This window comes from Arachis hypogaea, chromosome 16, assembly GCF_003086295.3.
Source record: "Arachis hypogaea cultivar Tifrunner chromosome 16, arahy.Tifrunner.gnm2.J5K5, whole genome shotgun sequence".
In the NCBI taxonomy this organism is placed as follows: domain Eukaryota; kingdom Viridiplantae; phylum Streptophyta; class Magnoliopsida; order Fabales; family Fabaceae; genus Arachis; species Arachis hypogaea.
Window position 1 is genome coordinate 129,969,358 of NC_092051.1, and position 22,971 is coordinate 129,992,328.

A 22,971-nucleotide genomic window follows, 5' to 3' on the forward strand; every position below is an offset into this window, starting at 1 on the left:
TTGATCCTTAATGTTATCAGAATCATTTTAGATTGCAGCAACAAGTTCAAACATTGTGTATCTACATCAATGTATCACATGAAAAGCAAACCAGTATAGATTAGGAACAATCCATATCATTCAAAAATTTAACTATGACAGAACAAAGACCTCTCTTTTTACAAGTCTTATGATTTCATAACCAAATACAACTCACAAAACAGACAAAATGCTACCCCCAGTGCAACAGTAATAATCATCACTCTAATTCCCCTAATTTCACCCCTAATTTTCAACCCTAAATTTGTCTATCTTCTTAGCCATAATTGAGGATTTTGCAGATTTTCCCCCCTGAATTCAGAGTCAATCCATCATCAGGCGTTGCATAACAATGCTCGAACTTCCTCTTGGCTAAACATCTTGCCACGCCCTCCCATCCTTGTTCGAGTTCATCCATCCAAACAAAGTATCTGCAATCTCTTGTCTAAGAGAAAAAAAAAATCCCAAATTTGTCAACTAAAACTCAGAAATCATTGTCTAACCTCAACAACAACAGCAGCTGTCCCTTACCGCCCATAGAGGACATCTGATGAACCATCTGTTAGGGTTCGTAATCGTTCCAGACTCCATCAACACAACATCTCTCCCACAGAAACATTTGCCGTCGAGCTTCTTCTCCTTCATCTTCTTCGAACTTGAAGAACTGCTGCGAGTTCCAAAATTTCCATCTGAGTTAAATATGCATGATGACATCGCTGGGGTTCTGAGATCACTCTGGGTTATGGTTCGAATTGCAACAAAATTCAGATTTGGGGTTATGGTTGAATTGGGGAAGAGAGCTTGCTAGGGTTTCATTTCAACCATTACCTACGTATACAACGTTCAGATCCACTGATTGGCTTTGGAGGTTCGGATTGCCATGTAGGACTATACAAACCGAAGCAGGTGCCAACCCAAGCCAGGCTATTTTTGTCACACGGAGCCCATCTCTCATGGTTACAAAGTCAGTTTCCTTCTACGATGGGTACATTGTCAGCGTTCTAACTATCATGGGTACAAATGGTCAATTATTCAATAAAAAAAATATTGAGATCAATTTTTATCTGCTTTTGTGTGTATTTTTTAATAGTTATTTAAATATTCTATAAAATTTGGATCAAATACATAAACAACTTGTCAAATACAAAAGTTATTTGTCACTTAAAAATAATATTATTTTGGACATTTTTGTCGAATTTTTAAATTATTGAAGATATTTTTGTCAATAACAAAGTTTAGGTGAATTTTTGTCGACGATAAAATTATTCAAGTGTATGTTTGGTGGCTCATTTTTTTTATATTGTAATAAATTGTGAGATGTGCTTTAATATTTTAATGCATGTGAATTTTACATTGTTATGGGATATTTTTTACTTTTTAAAAAAGTACAAAACGTTGCCTACGTTTTCTATGTAAAAATATATTTTAAATTTGTTAAATACAAAACGGCAATGCCGTTTTCATTAAAAAAATAATTAAAAACTTTTTTCTTCACAAAACGGCAGGACCGTTTTCATGTGATAATTTTTTTTTAAAATTTAGAAAAGGAAAAAGTTAATAAAGTTTTGAGGGTTTTTTATTTTTTTATTTAAAAAACTAAAACCTAACAGTATATATATATATATATATTAATAATTAATTAATAATTCAATTATTATTAAAACTAAATAAACTACAAGTATAAATTAACTAAAAATATAAACTAATAATAATTAAAACTTCTAATATTTTATGTAAACATACAAAAATTCTAAAAATAAATTTTAGTCATTAAATAATAATTAAGACTAATAATTTTTAGTAAAATAAAATTATTTTACTAAAATTATTCGTCTTAATTATTATTTAATGACTAGAATTTATTTTATTTTACTAAAAATTATTAGCCTTAATTATTATTTAATGACTAGAATTTATTTTAAAATTTTTTATGTTTACATAAAATATTAGAAGTTTCCATTATTATTAGTTTATAATTTTTTGGTTAATTTATACTTGTAGTTAATTTAGTTTTTAATAATAAAATTGAATTATTATTAATATATACTGTTAGGTTTTAATTTGTTCAAATAAAAAATAAAAAACCCTCAAACGTTATTAGGGTTTTCCTTCTTTGAATTAAAAAAAATTATCCTATGAAAACGGCTCTGCCGTTTTGTGAAGAAAAAGTATTTTAATTATTTTTTTAATAAACGGCACTGCCGTTTTGTATTTAATGAATTTAAAAATTATTTTTACACACAAAACGTAGGTGACGTTTTGTACCTTCTGAAAAATTAAAAATATCCCATAGCAATGTAAAATTCAGGTACACTAAAATATTACAGTACATCACATAATTTATTATAATATAAAAAAAATTAGTGTATGTTTAGTAGTTTACCCAATTAAAAATACTTACTTTAATTTAAAAAGAGATTGACGGCATTATAACTTATTTGAGTGGTGCAAAGAGGTCTTATCATACAAATTTTGTTTTAGAACTTTTATTTTTAAAAAGAGTTAATACTAAATTAGTACACCAAAGATTTTGGTATTGACAAAATAGTTCCTGAAAAATTTTAGAATTTGACAAGATCATCCAACTGTGGAAAGAATGACGAAATGAAAAATACTGGCTGTCAGAAAAGAACTCCGATGATGGAAGAGAACTCTAGCGACGTTTTCAACGACTGTCTTCATCTTCGTGATCGCTGTTTCTTCTTCTTCAACAGGTCGCTGCATCCCCTTCCGCCATGGCAGCTGAAGAAGAAGACTGTCATGGCATGCTGCTGCGTTCCCTTCCGCCACAGGAGTAACTTGTTGCATTTTCGTGTCACCGCTTCTTCTTCTTCAACACGTCGTTGCGTCTCTTCCGCGTCCCTTGTGCCATGGCAGCACCTCGTCGCTACATCCCCTTCTACCATGACAGCACCTTACCGCTGCATCCCCTTCTGCCATGACGAAGAAGAAGACCGGAAATGTCGCCAGAGCTCTCTGCGATCATCAGAGCTCTCTTCCGACTACCAATCAGCGTTTTCTGTTCAATGTGACGTCATTCTTTTATAGTTGGATGATTTTGTCAAATTTTAAAATTTGTCGGGAGTTATTTTATCAATAACAAAAGTCAGGTACCATTTTATCAGCACTAAAATCTTTCCGTACCGATTTAGTATTTATCTCTTTAAAAATAATAAATTGTATTTTATTTTATAAATATATATTATTGAAAACTAACATTATTTTAATCGTAAGTAGCAATCATCAAGAAAATTCTTGAATGAGAGAGCTGAGGAAACTGCGACAGCTTCAAGAGGAGAGGCTGGCTTATTATTAAAAACCAGATCATTTCTAGCAATCCAAATTCTCCATTGAAGGAAGCTAGAGAAACAAGACTGTGTTCATCCGTTGCTGCTTCCAACCACAATGGTTTGTTCCCTTCTTTCTGTTCCTTTTTCTAAAGCAATTTAGTTTTTTTTTACTTGAACACAGTACTAAGATGGCAAATTTAGGTTTTTTCTTTCTCGATTGGTTGCAGGCTACCCTTGCCGATTCTTTTCTTGCTGACCTCGATGAACTCTCTGATAACGAGGCTGAAATTCCGGTGAGTACAACATTCTATTTCTTATCTATCTGAAATAATTTTATTTTATTTTTTTATTTTTAAAATTTAAGGATTGATGAACTAGGTGGTGTATCTTCTGTCTTTCAGGAGGATAATGAGGTCGATGCAGCAGATATGGAAGAAGATATTGATGGGACCTGGCTGACCTAGAGAATCTCAACTATGATGACTTGGATAGTGTTTCCAAGTTGCAGAAAACCCAGAGATACATTGATATTATGCAGGTTAGTTTGTATTCTATAGTTTCTATTATTCTGCAGTTGCCGAATTGCGCCGAATTGGGATATACATTACTACCTTTATATAGTTGGCATTGAATTGTTGATTCTTCTAAGCTTTTTGCGAATTGCAGCTGAAGCTATTGACTTCATCATCCCCCCAAAAAAATTGTTGTATATGCAATATTGTTGTTTTATTCTCTCCGTTTTCGCCTCCTATCCTTCAGTGCCTATTACTTTACACCATCATCTCAGTTTTCCCCCTGATTAAGTATATAAGGCTTGTAACTCGGGTTAACATTATTCTATCGTGGCAGAAAGTGGAAGAAGCCCTTCAAAAGGGTACAGAAGTGTCAATTCAAGGAGTAGATCTAGAAGATGATCCTGAATACCAATTGATTGTTGAATGCAATGCCCTGTCGGTAGACATTGAGAATGAAATTGTGATTATCCACAATTTTATTCGTGATAAGTATCGCTTGAAATTTCCAGAGCTTGAGTCACTGGTTCATCACCCAATTGACTATGCTCGTGTTGTTAAGAAGATAGGAAATGAAATGGATCTTACTCTTGTTGATCTAGAAGGGCTTTTGCCTTCCGCAATTATCATGGTTGTCTCAGTTACAGCGTCAACTACAACTGGCAAGCCTCTACCAGAAGATGTCCTCAGTAAGACAATTGAAGCATGTGATCGAGCTCTTGCTCTTGATTCAGCAAAGAAAAAAGTTCTTGACTTTGTCGAGAGTAGAATGGGGTACATTGCACCTAATCTTTCTACTATAGTTGGGAGTGCTGTTGCAGCTAAACTCATGGGGACAGCTGGTGGTCTAGTAGCTCTAGCAAAGATGCCTGCCTGCAACGTTCAGCTTCTAGGTGCCAAGAAAAAGAATCTTGCTGGGTTTTCCACTGCAACATCCCAGTTTCGCATAGGATACATTGAGCAAACAGAAATATTTCAGACTACTCCTCCTCCTCTTAGGATGCGAGCGTGCCGACTCCTGGCTGCAAAGTCTACACTTGCAGCACGAGTAGATTCAATACGTGGGGATCCATCTGGGAAAACTGGGAGGCTCTTCAAGGACGAGATCCACAAAAAAATTGAGAAGTGGCAGGAGCCCCCTCCTGCCAAGCAACCCAAACCGCTCCCTGTTCCTGATTCCGAGCCTAAAAAGAAGAGAGGTGGTCGCCGCCTTAGGAAGATGAAAGAAAGGTTATCATAGTTTTAAAGTTGCCTATACTGAATTTTCAGGTTGCTGTGTTTTTAATTTTTTCCCCTTTTATATTGGATTCATGACCCTGCAATTCTTATGACAGGTATGCAGTAACAGACATGAGAAAGTTGGCCAACAGGATGCAGTTTGGTGTTCCTGAAGAGAGCTCTTTAGGTAATTTTTACAAAATTTCACATACACAGACAGCACAGTAATCCCGATGTGATTTTTTGCAATGCAGTATATTTGTTATTTGATGAAAATCTATCTGTCTATTATGCTGCATAAGTTTCTATAGTGATTGGACAGAGAGAATAAAAAGAGAATTAATCCAGGTTTAATTCCAAGTATAGTAGAAGTTTGAAATGAATACTGCTCTAGCCAAATAGCCCAGGAAATGTGACTAGAGCCATAATTAGTTAATTACTAACACAACCTAACCAATTAAGCATAATTACCATTTACACGTATATATGTAGCGAATTCTATGATGGCTGTTATTATGGTGGTTGTGGTGGCTATGAAATTTTGGCAACACTTAATTCTATGATGGCTATTATTAAGGTCGTATTTTTTACCATTTGGCAACACTTTTTAATTTGAAAATAAAGAAAAAAGTAAACGTCGTGATCAAATTAAAAAGTGTAATTTAATTTTAGCTACATTTTTTAAGAGTAGTTAAATTTTTTATAGCCACCATATCTATCATAATACTATGGTGAAGAGGCCTTTTGGGTGACTAGAATGCAGAGTGGTGATTTTGTGGTGCACAATCTGCCACATTGTTATTTTTAATGACAACACTTTTTAATCTACAATTATTAGAAGCGTTACCTATATATACATATATAGTACAGAATGTAGTATAAAAGTCTCTGGAAATTTAGTTTTGTCTGTTTATTTTGTTCTCCAAGTATTTTGACCTTTTGAAAATGATTTGTTGCTTTTGCATTATAGGGGATGGTCTAGGTGAGGGTTACGGAATGCTTGGTCAGGCTGGCAGTGGCAAGCTTCGTGTGTCAGTTGGGCCTAGCAAACTTGCTGCAAAAGTTGCTAAGAGGTTAGCCCTGTTAGATCCTTCAATTTTATGCATGTAGTTATGTTTTAGTTATTTGATTGTTTTTTGTCACTAGACACTGCATCATCATTCTATTTATCTAACTGATCAACTATGTTTCTGATGGACTGTTTTTTTATTTATTAGATTCAAGGAAAAGAATTATGGCAGCAGTGGTGCTACATCTGGTTTGACCTCAAGTTTGGCCTTTACACCAGTTCAGGTTAGTGATTTTAGAAAAATATCGAGGTAAACTTATTGCATGAGACGAGTATTTCTAATCTCCTTAAGATATGGAAACAAAACATTTAGGGCCAATTGGTTTGATCATTTTCATTTCTATTTTCAATAAAAATGAAAATATGATTGGTTACATATTTTAAAAAATGCAACACAACTGAAAATGGCATTTTCTTGTTTCTGGAATTTTCCCTTGTAAGAGTTGAAAATGTTTTCAACTCAAAAGGAGGTGATTTCATTCTTTCAATGATCATGTGCACTGTTTGAACCTTCGTTACTGCATAGGTGTTCCTTTTTTCTTTTTGTTTTAATCCCTCTGTACTACGTTCTCTATTCTCTCATCAAATGTCAAATCCCTCTTCTTTTTTTTTTTTTTTTACATCAGGCATATTTTCAACCTTTATTTTGTTTTATTTGAGGGACTTAACTACTGCACATTGTCTTTAAAAAAAATTCTAATTGACAATTTAGTCATCATTCATCAATTAGAAAAAATAGACATTTTATAAAATTAATTGTTAACTTAAAAAAAATAAATTGATTAACTAAATTGTACACTTAATAAAAATATAATACATTAACTGAAAATCTTTTATTCTTTAGTAATAAATATAATTTTTAATTTTAATGATAAAAAAGATCAATCAAACATATTTCATTATTTTTCTATTTGGAAATAAAATTCATTTTAGCCAACCAATTTCATTTTCAAAAATCTAAGAATCTGAAAATGAAAACGATTTTCAGAAAATGAAAATAGCAAATAAAAATAGAAAATATTTCACAAACCAATCAGCTTCTTATTTTCCTTTAGAATACTTAGCATCACTTATCACTGTTCCTGTTGATTTTATCCCCTTTTTTTTCATAACTAGCTGCAACATTGTAAATTGCATGAAATGGATACGGAAAGTTATATCCAGCAGAATAGGCCTACTTAGTAGTTAGTAGTAGTAATTCAGTTTGCCTGTCAACAAGTATTCTCTTGGTATTGCTACAGTTGTTACTCTTTAGGTTATTCTTAATACCTAATATATTGGTTTTGAATAGATTTTGTGGTAGTTTGGTCAATGAACTTTAGCAAAAGTGTCAGGACTGTTGTCCTTTTGAGTTTCATTTATGGTTGCCTAGCTTTTTTTTAAGAAATATCCTGAAAGATTGAGTAATGAGGCCATTATGTGATTTTGCTTTGCCTTCATTATTAGCATATTCTATTATCATGCATGTATTTGATGTTGGTTGAAGTGAAGGATTCTTAGACACATGCAAATAAATAACACACCTAATCTCTGTAAAATTGAGTCTGAAAGTACTGCACTCTTGTTTAGGCCTCCTGCTTGAAAGAAATACCTTTTCTAATATAATATATTTACATATATCTGGCCACTATTTAGCTTATGGATGATGGATTATTTGATCTTAAACAGCTTCTTAATCCAAATAACTCGAATATAGTTCAATAATCTTTCTTTAAATTCATGTTCAATATTATTTGCAGGGGATTGAGCTGACAAATCCACAGGCTCACGCACACCACCTTGGTAGTGGAACTCAAAGCACTTACTTCTCTGAAACCGGAACCTTCTCGAAGATCAAGAGGACTTGAAACCCTGCACCAGTACAAACTCTTGCTGTGTCTCTAAATTGTTGCTGCTACACATAACTAGGAGCTTATTGATCCTGATGGATGTTAACTAGTTAGTTTCATGTCCAAGCCCAGTTGGGAGAGTTACCATGAATATGAGATGGAATTTGGCTAAATATGGGAAATTTGAATTTTTCTCCCATGCCTAAGGATGTTGCTTCAGTTTTGGGTTTGGAAGGTCATCACTAGAGTAGCATTAGGTCTCTGAAGTACATCATCGAAGCGTTTTAGTTAAAAGGTTTAGAATGCTGATAAAATTATTTATGAAAAAACAAAATTAATATTGTATCCATAAAAAATGGTTTGATTGACAAAAATATTAAAATATTAAATTTTTGTTGACTTCATTAAAATTTAACGTTGAGTTTTCAAATACATTTTTTATATCATCTATCAAGTAGCAGTGTAGCATATTTATCTCTATTTCTCTGAGATTCACGCTATTAATCGAATTTTCTTTAATCGAATTTTTGTGTTGTGTGCTTCATTAATTTCTCAATTAACGCTATTCCCGCATGAATATGATCAAATCTAGGGTTTTAGCTCTAATTTGTATTTTTCGTTGCTATTCTTATTTGTTTCTTTGTGGTTTATTATGTGTTTGTCAATTCGAAGTGAAGCTGCTAAAAAATTATATAAACATATGAATCTAAGAGTTTAATTTTAATACATTCATAATATAAATTTTTTACTAAGTTCTCTAGTTATATTTCATTTATGGAGACGTAAAATGTAGTTCTTTTTTGTGATATGATGTTATATAATTAGATGTATGTATAAAATTATTTTATGCTACTTGTATATCAAAATTAAATTCATGAATCTAATTATATGTCAATATAAAATTATTTACTCTTTATCAAAATTAAACTATTTTTAAGAGTTTAATTTTGATGTACTAACAGTATAAAATATTTTACACAGTAGTGTAATTATAAGCGTTATCTTAGATGATCATTCACGCGATTAATATAAAAGTAGTTATTTTTACTAACATAACGTTATGTGATTAGATACATATATAAAATAATTTTACATTGATAATGTATTAAAATTAAATTTATTTTTTAATTCTAAAAAAAACTGAAGAACCAAAACAAGGTGGTTTTATGTCCTTAGGTAATATAAAGAAAATGGTTAAAATGAAAAAGCTGAAAATTTGGAACTCTACTAGAATTGGACTAATTTTGTAGTAATGGATATGGAAGAAGATGGTCTACAATACAGTATAAGCCCATAATTAGGCCAATGCTACGGTGAGGAAAGTGATTTTTTTTCCTCACCTACTAAAATATGTTGGAGGAAGAAAAAAAGAAACACGTGAAATGTTGGTTCGTCATTGTCCGGCAAATGCTGTGGCAAAGTGATATGAAATGTGGGTCAGATTTAAGTTATAGAAGCTAATTTTTTTCTTTCTTTGTGAATGTGTGGGGCAAAAAAAATTAATGATAAGAATTATTATAAAAACACTATGAATAATAATAATAATAATAATAATAATAATTTCAAACGTTCTCTCATCGTTTTTCTAAATTTTTTTCAAATAAGCTTTTGACACGGCTAAATTATTCTCATTAGGTATATTTCATTCTTTATATATATTTTTTATATTATTCAGTTAGTGTGAGTAGTAAAAAATATTATATTTTTATTGTTGATTATTCAATTTCTTATGTTAAATATAATTAAAAGTCTATATGTTTAATTTTAAATATTTTATTGTTATTGTTAACGTAACAGAAATTTTTTTTGTATTTTTTAAATTAAAATAATTGGTTGGTGTTATTAATAAATATATTGAGTTGTTAAGTTGATATTATTGTTGTTGCTGATGCTAATAAGAACAATTTTATTTTTGCATATAATAATAATCAAATTATTTTAGTCTATTTAATATTATAATTTTATAAATAATAATAATAATAATAATAATAATAATTTTTGTTTTAATATTACAATGTTTTAATATTATAATTTTGTTTTAATAATAATAAACAAGTAAGAATGTTCCTAGTTTTACTAAAATTGAATATAATAGTAATTCTTAAGCTCATTTTTTTTGTTGAATAAAAAATTCTCATATTTTTATTGATTATTTTTGTTGTTCTATTTATTATTATAATAAGTCCCATAAAGTTTTGAAGCAAACACCATTTTTTGGGCAAATCACAATAATAAGCCAAGGGTAGTAATATTTTACACGAATCAGCCAAAACGAAAACTGTTTCATGAATCCACCAATGCACGTGTATATGTAGTTCGAACTAGCTAAATTCGAACTCTATTTCTACATAATTCGAACCAACTGGGTTCGAATTATACACAAACACACGCACACACTAATTCGAACCAACTTGGTTCGAATTATACACAAACACACGCACACACTAATTCGAACCAGCTTATTTCGAATTACACACACAGTAATTCATGGTATAATTCGAATTATGCTATTAAAAAATTAATAATTTATTAAAAAAAATTTATTAAAAAATTTATTAAAAAATTAATAATTTAAAAATTAAAAAATATATATTTTATTTCATACCTTAAAAAAAGCTAACAAAATATTTAATTACGAGACTTCTTTAAAATATTAATGAGCTATCAATTCGAATTCCATACGTCACGAAAAAAATTCGAATTCCATACAATACTTTTCTGTCCATTTTTAATAACTCATGAATATTTTTTAATAAATTTTTTAATAAATTTATTTAAATTATACTACAAAAATTTTTTTATCCTATGCAAAACAATTTTTAAAAAATGGCTTAAAAATGTTAGGAGTACTATAAAAATTTGTAATGTTCTAATAACTTAGGTAAATACATGCATGTACTCAAATTTTAAATAAAATATTCTACATAGTCAATAATAATTTAGAAATAAAAGAAAATATTTTATTCCATATAAAATAATTAAAAAATATATTTTATTCTATACAAAATAATTTTAAAAAATGGCTTAAAAGATGTTATGAGTACTATAAAAGTTTGTAATATTCTAGTGATTTAGGTAAATATATGATAAAAATATTTTTTCTTTAATTTCTAAATTATTAGTGACTATGTAGAATATTTCTTTAATGTCTTAAGCCATTAGGACATTACAAATTTTTATAGTACTTCTAACACTTTTTAAGCCATTTTTTAAATTATTTTGCATAGAATAAAATATTTTTTTGTGGTATAATTTAAATAAATTTATTAAAAAATATTCATGAGCTATCAAGAATGGACAGAAGAGTATTGTATAGAATTCGAATTGCTCACCATATAATTTTTTTTTGATGACTGAAATAAACTAAACAAAGAAAAACAAAACAAATAAAACAAGGAACTGCTTAAATAGAGGGACAGTCCCATTTAAGACTACTCTTAAATTCCTCCCAAGGTAAAAGAAGCTCCACATGTGAAAGTTGTAACTTCATCGTCATCTTTGCCATAGTATCTGCCACCGTGTTTGCATCTCTCATAATCAAACGAAAGTCAACACGCCAATTCCAATGCATGATATCTCTTATTTTGAGCACCAATAGATCAATAAGCCCAAAACCATCTTGAGTAACAAGATTAAATGCTTCCACACAATCTGTCTCACAAATAACATCTCGTTGACCCACATCTCAAGCTAAGAGATATCCTCTCCAAATGGCAAATAATTCTCCTTGAATAATACTATTACTCTCAATCATTCCCAAACACCCCTTTTGCCAACTCCCATTACAATCTCTAATAACACAAGCAAAACCAACACTATCACCCGAACCAAAATAACTAGCATCACAATTAATCTTAAAAGTACCAATGGATGGGGGATTCCAAAAACCATTTAGAGTAGAGGGAAGAGACATACGTTGTAATTCAAAAATATTCCTAAGCTCCTTTTCTGAAGATAATGCCAGACAAATCACTTTTTTCGGAGGCCAAGTTTCATGAGGATTAAAGATGTCATTATTCCTTGCTCACCATATCCACCAAAGTCCCGAAAAGAACTTGAACGTATGCTCTCTGCTATGATACAAGAACCAGTTCTTCAAATCCAAAGGATGACAAGAAATATCCAACCTATGTCAGACAAGCTGAGCTTTTGGACAATCCTGAATACAATGTAAAACCGATTCCTGGCTAGAAAGACATCTTGGACACCTATCTGATGACGACATCCCTCTTCTAAAGCGAAAACTTGCAGTAGAAAGAGCCTCCTTAAGACACAACCAAGCCAAAAACTTATGCTTTTCCAGAACAAGCTGACGCCAAAGCCAAAGCCAATTCTCCCGCTCCTCCCAACCAAATAGCTGCTTACACAACCAAAAGTAACCATTGCGTGAGTCATAGACTTTGGCAGGAGACCCACACCAATACCAACCCACTTCCGGACCTGCTTGTTCATCTGGATTGTAAGAGAGAATATTACCTTTTAGATTTTGAGATAAAGGAGAATAAGGAGTATCCAAATGGCACCTACCAACCGACCAAATATCCTGTATCCGGAGATTCGAATCAGAAATGTGAACATAGTCCATCTCATTAGATAACCGTCCTTCTCTCCTCCAGCTAGAAAACCAAAAATTCTGGTTCAAATCTCCAATACACCAAGCAAATCCATCCTTCAACACTTCCCAAACCTTGCAAAGACACCTCCAAATGGGAGAGTCATTGTTCTTAGGATAACTAAAACAGTCATATAGAGATGATCGGTATTTGGCATCCAACAATTGGACCCATAGCTTGTTTGGCTGCTGGAAAAAAGTCCAAACTAGCTTCCCAAGAAGAGCAATATTTACACAATAAGGATCTCTAACCCCCAAACCTCCATATTTTTTTGGAGTAACCAGTACCTTCCAACTAACGAGATTCAATCATCTTCCATCAACTTGTCCTTTCCAAAGAAAATTCCTCATCATAGACTCCAATTTACTAATGATTCCTTTGAAAAAATAGAGACCTGCATCTGGTACGTGGGAATAGCGGCTGCAACAGAATTAACCAAGCAGAGTCTACCAGCTCGATTGAGTAAATTCCCTTTCCAGCTTGCTAGCCTACTCCAAATCTTATCCAGGACACCATTGAAAGCTGAACGAGTCACCCTAGAATGGCTAAGGGTAACTCCAAGATACCTGCCCAAATCTTGGACAAATCTGATAGAGGATACCCCAGTGAAAATCTCTTTCCTTGTTGCAGAGACATTCTTGGAGCAAAGCGCTTTAGACTTTTCCACATTAATCTTCATCCCAGATGCTTTGCAAAAAGTCTCTAAAACCAACATCACATTTTGCACTTGTCTCTTTGTAGCTTTACAGAACAGAAGCAAGTCATCTGCAAACATTAAGTGGGATATTCTTGGTCCCCCTCTAGAAATAGCAACCGGCTTCCACAAGCCTAAATCAACCTGATGACTAATAAAGCATGCCAATCGCTCCATACATAGCACAAAAAGATAGGGTGACATAGGGTCTCCTTATCTAAGACCTCGACTAGGAGTAAAGTCATTCAGACAATTTCCATTCCAAATAATAGATAAGGAAGAAGCAATGACACAATTCATAATCAAATAAATTGTAGGAATAGGAAAACCAAAGCTCTTTAGGGTATGAGCTAAAAACCTCCAATCAACTCTGTCATAAGCTTTTTCCAGATCAATCTTAAAGACCAGTGTGCCTTTCTTTGATTTAGTCTTCTTCATAAAGTGGAGAACTTCTTGAGCAATAATGATGTTGTCAGGAGTTCCTTGTCCCGGAATAAATCCTCCTTGAAGCGGGCCAACAATCTCCGCAAGATGAGGACAAAGCCTATTAACAAGGACCTTCGTGATGATCTTGTAAACTACATTGCAGAGACTAATCGGTCTGAAATCTTTCATAGATACCGGTGATTCAACCTTTGGAATAAGAACCAGTAAAGTCTCCAACATTCTCGGATCAAGAGTAACACCGGAGAATGCCTGCTTAACCATCTTCCAAACATCAAGACCAATGATCTCCCAATATTCTTTGAAGAAGAAAGCTTGAAACCCATCAGGACCCGGAGCTTTAAAAGAGTTTATGTGAAAAACAGCTGTTCTGACTTTCTCCATAGTAACTGGTGCCGTAAGATTATTGCAAGCTTCCACATTCAGAGAAGGAAGAGGCACATCACCAAGGCAACCCAAATCAACATCATCCAAATGACAGAATAAACTTTTATAGAAAGACTCTGCTTCTTGACTCAGAACTTCTGGATTAGTTTTCCACACTCCATCCTTGAGAAAAAGGCCATGAATCTTATTATGCTTCCTTCGCGCAAGAGTTTGAATATGAAAGAATCTTGTATTCCTATCCCCGAACCTTACCCACTGCTCTCTGGACTTTTGGAACCAGAGGAGCTCTTCTTGCACTAGAGTATTATTATAATCATCAAGTAACTGTTGTTCTTTTTGACACAAATAAATACTATCCACCATTTTCAACCGCTTTTGTAAATAATTAATCTGCAGCTCTAATTCACATTTCTTAACAAAAATGTTACCAAATACCTTCGAGTTAAACTCTAGTGAATTATTCTGTACTTCCGAAAGCTTGCCATGAATCCCTCTATTACCAGACCACCATGACTGATTCACAATATCCATATACCCAGGACGAGTAGCCCAAGCAGCAACAAATCGGAAAGGTCGATTCCCTTTAGGCTGAGGACGACCTTTACAATGCACCAGAATAGGGCAATGATCAGATTGAAACCTATTTAAAACTTCTGCATAAGCCTCTGAAAAGATAGATAACCAACTACTATTTATACAGACTCGATCAAGCTTTTTTGCCACGTCAACATAATTTTTTACCCTTCTGTACCAAGAAAATTGCCTCCCAATAGTCTTCAGATCAAACAAACCACTATCCCCTAATGAAGTAGCAAACATGTCTGCTCTTTGATGAGAAAATTGACAGCCCTTAGATTCATGAGAAAATTTGACTTCATTAAAATCACCAAGAACAATCCAAGGTCCTTGAAAACCCATGGATTGTGCAATAAGATAATTCCAAAGGAGAACCCTTTTATTAAATTGAGGACTACCATAAATACCACTACACCTCCAAATTAAATTATCAAATTGAACCTCAACAGTAACACCCTGATTAAAAGCATCAATGAACTTACAACAAACACCCTTCATAGAGGATAGAAACCAAATACCTCCCTTATGCCCCTCTGCTTCTACTATACCAACAGAGTGATACCCCAACCTTTTCCAAAACAATTTTAAATGCTGAAAAGGGGAGTGAGTTTCAACCACAATAAAGAAAACAGGTTTAAATTTTCTAACAAGTTCCTTACAATGCACCCGGGCTAACTTATTAGAAGCACCCCTAATATTCCAAACAATCATATTTAAACTATCCATAAATAATAGGGACAGAATAAATAAGAATATAAACTCTAAACAGAATTACCAACCTCAATAGGTGGTTTGTCCTGCGATACTGGCACACTCTGATCCTCAATAATTGCCACCTTTGGACCCCCTAACACTGCACCTGCCATACTTTCATCTACTAAGGTTTTCTCCGTTGTACCACCATTTTTATCAACTGGCGAGTTCTGCAGGGAGGAAGGCCGATGACGCTTCCGTAGAGAAATTCCACGATGTGCAGGAGTTCTGCACGATGGAGATGGCACAATTTCATGTTTTTCTCGCTTCCCCATCTTAATGCCAATTGATTTACCTCCATCACCATGCAAATTGGGCCTTGGAACCCTTCTCGAACCATACTTGTGCTGCTTTTCATCTTGGTCCTTCAAACCTGATGACTGGCCCATTGTGAATTTTTCCTTATGCAGCACTTGTTGCCAGCCCTCTCCATCATCCATGCATGCCTCATTAACATGACCATCAGGCAGTGAGGAGCCAATGATTTCGTAACCACATCCTTCCCTTTAACAACTCGTAATTTCTCACCCAAATTACGAGAATTCTCACCCAAATCACGAGCTTCTGATCCAGCCTCTTTATGAAGCTCATGATTGTTGAGTGGCACTAGTGTCGGAGCTTCATTATTTTTTCCATCACCAAAGGAATTTCTGTTTCCTTCCAAGGACTCTTTCTCCATGCACAACGATTTATCATGCCCATACCGTGCACAAGTAGCACAAATCAACTCTAAACTCTCGTACTCCACTTCATGAGTCACACCCTCCACTATAATATGTTTGATTACAGACAACTCAAGATTAATTTGAACACAAGCTCGGGCATATTTTCCTCTTTCTGCAAGCTTAGTGGCCAAATCTACTTTCACCGGAACCCCTATTGCAGAAGCAATTCGCAGCATTGCTTGTTCCTGGTAGCACCAAATTGGAAGTCCCGAGATTCGAATCCATACCAGCGTTGATCCAAAGAATTTTTTGCATGGCCTAAAATCCACATCCCATGGCTTTACTACAACATAGTGACCGTCTATCAACCACGGGCCACCAAGAATGACTTTCTCACGATCCGCAGCAACATCAAATTTAACCAAAAAATACCCAAACCCCACATCCAACAAATCAAACCCTCCTTTGATGTGCCATACTATCCGAAGCTTATACATGAGAGCCGTGTAGCCATAATTCTTATCCAGCACCTTGATCACGATAGCTTCCTTATAAGGTTCAGCTAGACAGCTCTTTGTCTCCTTAGTAAAACTGATACTTGGTGGGCGAGAATCACCTGCTTACCTGTCACCGTCGCGATACCATCCCCAGATAAAGACCCTACTAATGCAAAGGCCTTAGACTTTTCTGCACCAATGACCTTATGCTCACCATATAATTTGAATCAGAGTGATTCAAACTTCTCCATGCGTAATTCGAATCATGTAATATCTCACCATATAATTTAAATAATTTTATTAAAAAATTATCATGAATATTTTTATTCTAAACAAAATAATTTAAAAAATGGCTTAAAAAATATTAGAAGTACTATAAAAATTTGTAATATTCTAATGACTTAGGACATTAAAGAAATACTCCACATAGTCACTAATAATTTAGAAATTAAAGAAAAAATATTTTTATCATGTATTTACCTAAATCACTAGAATATTACAAATTTTTATAGTACTCATAACATCTTTTAAGCCATTTTTTAAAATTATTTTGTATAGAATAAAATATATTTTTTAATTATTTAGTATGAAATAAAATATTTTCTTCCATTTCTAAATTATTATTGACTATGTAGAATATTTTATTTAAAATTTGAGTACATGCATGTATTTATCTAAGTTATTAGAACATTACAAATTTTTATAGTACTCCTAATATTTTTTAAGCCATTTTTTTAAATTATTTTGCATAGGATAAAATATTTTTTGTAGTATAATTTAAAAAAAATTATTAAAAAAATTTATTAAAAAATATTCATGAGCTATTAAAAATGGATAGAAAAATATTATATGGAATTCGAATTGATAGTTCATTAATATTTTAAAGAAGTCTTGTAATTAAATATTTTGTTAGCTTTTTTTTAACGTATGAAATAAAATATATATTTTTTTAATTTTTAAATTATTAATTTTTTTAATAAATTTTTAATAAAATTTTTTTAATAAATTATTAATTTTTTTAACAGCATAATTCGAATTATACCATGAATTACTGTGTGTAATTCGAACCAAGCTGGTTTGAATTAGTGTGTGCATGTGTTTGTATATAATTCGAACCCAACTGGTTCGAATTATGTAGAAATGGAGTTCGAATTTAGCTGGTTCGAACTACATATAAACGTGCATTGGTGGATTCATGAAGCAGTTTTCGTTTTGGCTGATTCACGTAAATTATTTTCTCACTTGACTTATTTCTATTTTTTGCCCCCATTTTTTATTCAAAAAACAGCTCAAGAATTAGGATTTAGATTTTCTAAATTTTGAAACTTATTTTAGAGAGTAAAGTATGATTTTTCACCATTTATTTCATAGGTGGGACCAAGAGAAAACATGAAAGAAAAAATATTCAATGATGAGAGATTTAACTTTATCCTCTAAAATTAAAATCTAAAATTTAGAGGATCTAAATTCTAAAAATTATTATTATATGCAAAACTAACTCTAATTAATAAACTATAGTCTTGCGTACATTTCATATCACTCTACAAATACTATAGCACCTGCCGGACAAAAAAAAAATATTCCACCTATTTTTTTCTCCTTTCTCCAACACATTTCAACAAGGTGAGAAAAAAAAATCACTTTCCTCACCGTAGCATTACCCAATTAATTAAATAGTGTGTTTTTTTTATATGAAATTTTTTTTTGAACATGGTTTCTGAAAAACGGACCGGATTGCCGGGGTCGGATGAACGAAAACCAAAAGTTTTGCGATTCAGTCCAACAAATAAAACCGCCAAGTTAGAAACTGCTTAAAACCGTTGAACTGGCCGGCAGGACTGAACCGTGTTTTCCGAAAACGACGTCGTTTGTTAGAAAAAGAAAGGGAAAAGTCCTCAGTCCTCTCATCACTCTCGGTTTCTCTTCACTTCACGTCTTCACCCTCAAAAAGAAGAGCTCTTCCTCTTTCCCCCAAAAAAACTCCTAGTCTCCTCCACGGCCGCTGCCGTCCGTCGCGCCCAAAAGCTTCGTCTGTTCGTCGTGCTCCAGCCCCTCTCCTCATTCCCCTGTTCCTCGTCCGTTCTTCTCGCTGCTCAGTCGCTCTTTGCCCGCCGTCTCTCGTTGTGCTCGTCGCCTGGTTGCCGTCGTCCGTCGTGCTCGTCCCTCGAAGGTAATGGCTTCTTGTCCGTCGTGCTCGTCGAAGCTTCTTCGTTTTTTTTTTCATTTTTTTCAGAAATCATATTGAAATACTGAATGATTAGCTTTAGCTCTGCACACTGCTGTAGTTCTTCGTTTTTTTTTTTTAATTTTTTGTTTAGAAATCATATTAACAATCCTCAATGCTCACTGCTCACTGGTCAGTGGTCACTCCTCATTCCTCAATGTTCAGAAATCATTTTTTGTTCTTCGTTTTGAATTTTTAATGGCTACTCTGAGTTTGTTTTGTTCAGAAGCCAATTTTTTGTGCTCAATGCTCATGCTCTTAAGTATTGTTCTGTTTTTGTTTTTAAGGCCGTGCTTGGAAGAGGTGATTGATTTTTTACTCTGATTGCATGTCAATTGAACTCTACGCTATGAGAAAGGTGTGTTTGTTTATTAAAACTTAAAAAGGAGAATGGGACTTGTGATTGTAATAATCTTAAGGAGAGCAACGAGAAGTTTTTATTTTGCAATGTAAAGGGTCTCTATGCATTTGGTATCTTTGATGGCCATAGAGGTATTCAATAGCAATCCACGATCTATCTATATTTTGTTTGATCTAAATTCCAGAATAAATTATTACTATTTGAGCATGCAAATACTTCATTTTAATTACTGAGACTTCCTTTTATGATTTACGTTGGCAACTTTGTTGAAGTAAGACAAATGCAATGCCTTGGGTGTTGAAAAGTTGTAGAAAATTGTAAAAATTTCCAATAGTAATATAACAAGTAACTAATGAAACCTTTGCACATTAAAAAAATGTTAAACTTTGCAATAGAATATGCTTATGAACTAATGGCAATTGATGCACTTCTTTTATTGTGCTGCATGGTTGTGACTTGGGAGCTCTTTGATGTTATCTCTATTCGTAGGAATTTGCATTATATGTAAAGATAAGTTATTGGAGGAGAATCCTATTCTCATTTTCTTGATTCAGTTCATCTCAAAGATAAGTTACTGCACTCGTAGTCAAGAATAAACTATTTGTTTTCAACATAGGTGATTGTAGGGCAATATTATATAGTGTTGGTAATCCCATTGATGCAGTGCTTTAAATTTGGATAATATTTTAAGGTTTATATTAGATTATAATTATGTTTTAGTGTGTTTATCTATATTTTATTTATAATTTTTTTATAAAAGAGTTATTATGGTTGAACTGGTTAAATCAGTAAACCAGGAGCTCATTTAAAGATTTGTCATTGGCCAATAGGTCTGCATGCACAAGGTGAAATTCGAATTTCGGACACTTGCTTAAGCGAATGAGTGAACTGACTACTCGACCAATTCAAGTTGGTTGACTGGTCTGATTTTTAAAACCTTGGATTTGATGAATAATAAAATTTATAGAAAAATCTAAGGGTTAGATTTTATGGTGCATAAATCGGACATTCTTATTTGTATTATAATAATTTTTTTTTATTTGTACAGCAAATCAGCACATTTATTTTATTTTTTTCAAATTTGTATGTTTAAAAAAATTTAAAATAAAAAAGAATCTGACCTTTAGATTTGCATGATAAAAAAAATTTTGAAAGTCACAAATTTGTGATTTCTACATTAAAAAAACACACCAAGTTGTTCAACCAAAAAAAAAAAAAAAACACTTAACATTGGTGGAAAATACTAGTGGAAGGGCAACACCAGATTTAAAAAGTGCCAGAATTGCTGCTCCCTTGATCAGTTCTCCACTTCTTACTCAGACCCTCATTTCTCTCTAGTCTTCAGAATTCAGATCTGTGCTCTTCAGCGAACTCTCAATCTACTTCATCCTTTTCTCTTCTGTTCTGTTGTTCTTCCTTTCTTCCCTTCTCTCTGCCTGCCGCCACGACCCGTCATTCCGCCTACTTACGTGTCCCCTCACTCCGCCGCTGCCTCCCTTCCGCTCACTTGTTCGTATTCCTAACTTATCTCCTTCGCTCTTTCTTTTTCCTGCCTTGCGAGTTGCTTGTGTTCTTACCTTGCTTCTGTAATTTTTCATTATTGTTTCAGACTATCTGTTGCTTAATTGCTTCGATCTTTTTGTTGCTTCTGTAAACTTAAACACTTAATCTGTAATTTTGTAATTTTCTTTTTCTTCTTTTGCTTCTGTTAGTGGCATGATTTGGCATGTTAACTTGTTCTTGTTGTTGCTCTTACGATATGATATTATTGAGACTTGTGATATTTTATCTTATATTTGTATTTGTTTTTGAGATCTGTGCTACATCTTATGAGACCATGAGAGAATGATACTTTGGTTGATGGTGTTGAAGCTTTAATTTTTGTGTATTTTTGGATTTACATGAGACTAAATATTGAATTGAATGCAAACACTCAACCATCCTTCTCCGTCTTTTACGATTGGGGGATTTTGGAATTCTCATTGTCAACAATAAACCAACAATAGTATCATCCATGACTTTCACTTGCCTTATGAATTTTTTATTTATATGTTTTCTTTTCCTTTAAATTTAAGTTGGACTAGCTAAGACTTTAAAAAACTTAATACAGAGGCTCAAGAGGCAAAAAGCACTGCAGAAACAAAAAGGAAAACGATAATCCCTAGCAAGTCGGAAGAAGAAACAGGTTGTGCGGAAAAGTGTGATGAATCGGAAATTAGGAGGAGGAAGGCAGCCCACAGGAACTCCATCGCTGGCTTGGTCCTGTCTTGTCGTTGTTTGCTCTCTTCTTGGTGGTGCCTCTATTGTCCATAATATCTACAAACCCAATCTTGTAAGCTTCATTCTTCACTTTAACAATCTATGTATGTTTTCATTTGTGAATGCTTCATCTTTGTCATAATGCATAAGGACTTTGTTTACTTGCTTGAAACCTATACTAAATAAAAATATCTATCCACATTTTAGACCACGGCTGACTAACCAATTTACTATAACAACAACAAAGCCTTATTCCACTAGATAGGGTTGAGTACGTGGATCAAATGAGCTACTGTGCGCCATCTGCCTATCATATATCATGTTTACAGTCAAATGTGCTAACCATTGATGGAATAACGCTCTTTACAAGATATACATACTATATATATAGATATCCTTTGATTTATTTACTATCCAAAGTACAGGAGGGTGAATTTTAGAGGATCTAGATCTATTTGTTATAGTGTTGTTAAATCTTCCTTTTTTATCCCTATGTAGACATTACCTCCGGTTGATGAAATTGGTGGGACCAAGCAGAAACTAGATGAGAAAGAATGATCATCTCTCTCTGTCGATTCTGTTATATTGGTATGAAGATGACCAAAATTTTTGGGCCCAAAGTTGCTTTCTGTGCCAGTAAGCCTGAGATACAATTGTTCTCTTTATATTGTTTCTTTTTTTTTTATTGTATTAGTTTGATGGAGAAGTTTCATTTATCTTAATCTTGTTTCTAAGGAGCGTGGATTAATGTGTTAAGGATGAGCACTGCTCTGCCCTGACCATAAAGCAAGGAAGTTTACAGGAGCATTACAATGTATTTTAGATATTTTAGAGCCTGATCTATTTTTAAAAAGAAATAAGCATTCTTCTTGTTTTGATATTTTAGAGCCTGATCTATTTTTAAAAAGAAATAAGCATTCTTCTTGTTTTGATTCTTTTGAATTCTTCTCTCTGTATGTATTGAGAATTAGGTTTCTGTGGAGTGTTTCTAATTTTGTATCTCCATCTTTGCCACATATATCTAAATAAAGAAAAAGAAGGATATATAAATAGCATAATACTGTTGCAATTTCATACTTTACATATAGAGTGGATACCCCACATGTAGAGTCTATCCGAAATGGACAATAGGAATCTTTAATTTCGTTCCATGAATTGAGTTCTAACAGAGAATAGCTCCAAATAGGTTACAGCACACCATTTATAGAGACCTTACTCCCTGCAGTGACTATGTAGTCATCATTGCACACGTCATACCTTAAACAACCAGCATGAAGTTGTAGCGGCTCCTAATCGCCTCTCCGAGGAGAACTTGAGAGAACAATAGGATATGATAAGGTATTCTCAGCACCGGTTGTTGGATTCCACAAGATGAAGATGAGAGGTGTGCTTTTTTCATCATGAAGTTTAAAAAATAATATGAAGTCCCTGCATGAACATGGAATCTTAGTCTAGGCATGTTGATAAGGTAGAGGAAGCTGATGATGAGTAATTCATGTGTTTACATCTACCCATTTCCCTCATGGTTATGGGTGATTGTAGCTAGATCAAAATCTGCATGA

The 22,971-nt window shown here is 33.2% G+C and overlaps 1 protein-coding gene and 1 long non-coding RNA gene across 2 annotated transcripts; both read left to right on the forward strand.

The window, feature by feature from the left end:
* The first annotated feature begins 3,267 nt into the window (after window positions 1-3,267).
* On the forward strand, window positions 3,268-8,346 carry LOC112755004 (U4/U6 small nuclear ribonucleoprotein Prp31 homolog). The gene is given in 9 exon segments (XM_025802856.3): window positions 3,268-3,426; window positions 3,536-3,601; window positions 3,710-3,752; window positions 3,755-3,846; window positions 4,158-5,050; window positions 5,155-5,225; window positions 6,009-6,111; window positions 6,256-6,331; window positions 7,847-8,346. Coding segments are annotated over 9 exon segments (1,455 nt in total). The 5' UTR covers window positions 3,268-3,423; the 3' UTR covers window positions 7,955-8,346.
* A 10,125-nt stretch (window positions 8,347-18,471) lies between these two features.
* LOC112755005 (uncharacterized) lies at window positions 18,472-22,467 on the forward strand. The gene is made up of 5 exons (XR_003178871.3): window positions 18,472-18,735; window positions 19,077-20,659; window positions 21,261-21,482; window positions 21,908-22,045; window positions 22,145-22,467. It is a non-coding gene; the product is annotated as an uncharacterized lncRNA (long non-coding RNA).
* The last annotated feature ends 504 nt before the right edge of the window (window positions 22,468-22,971 follow it).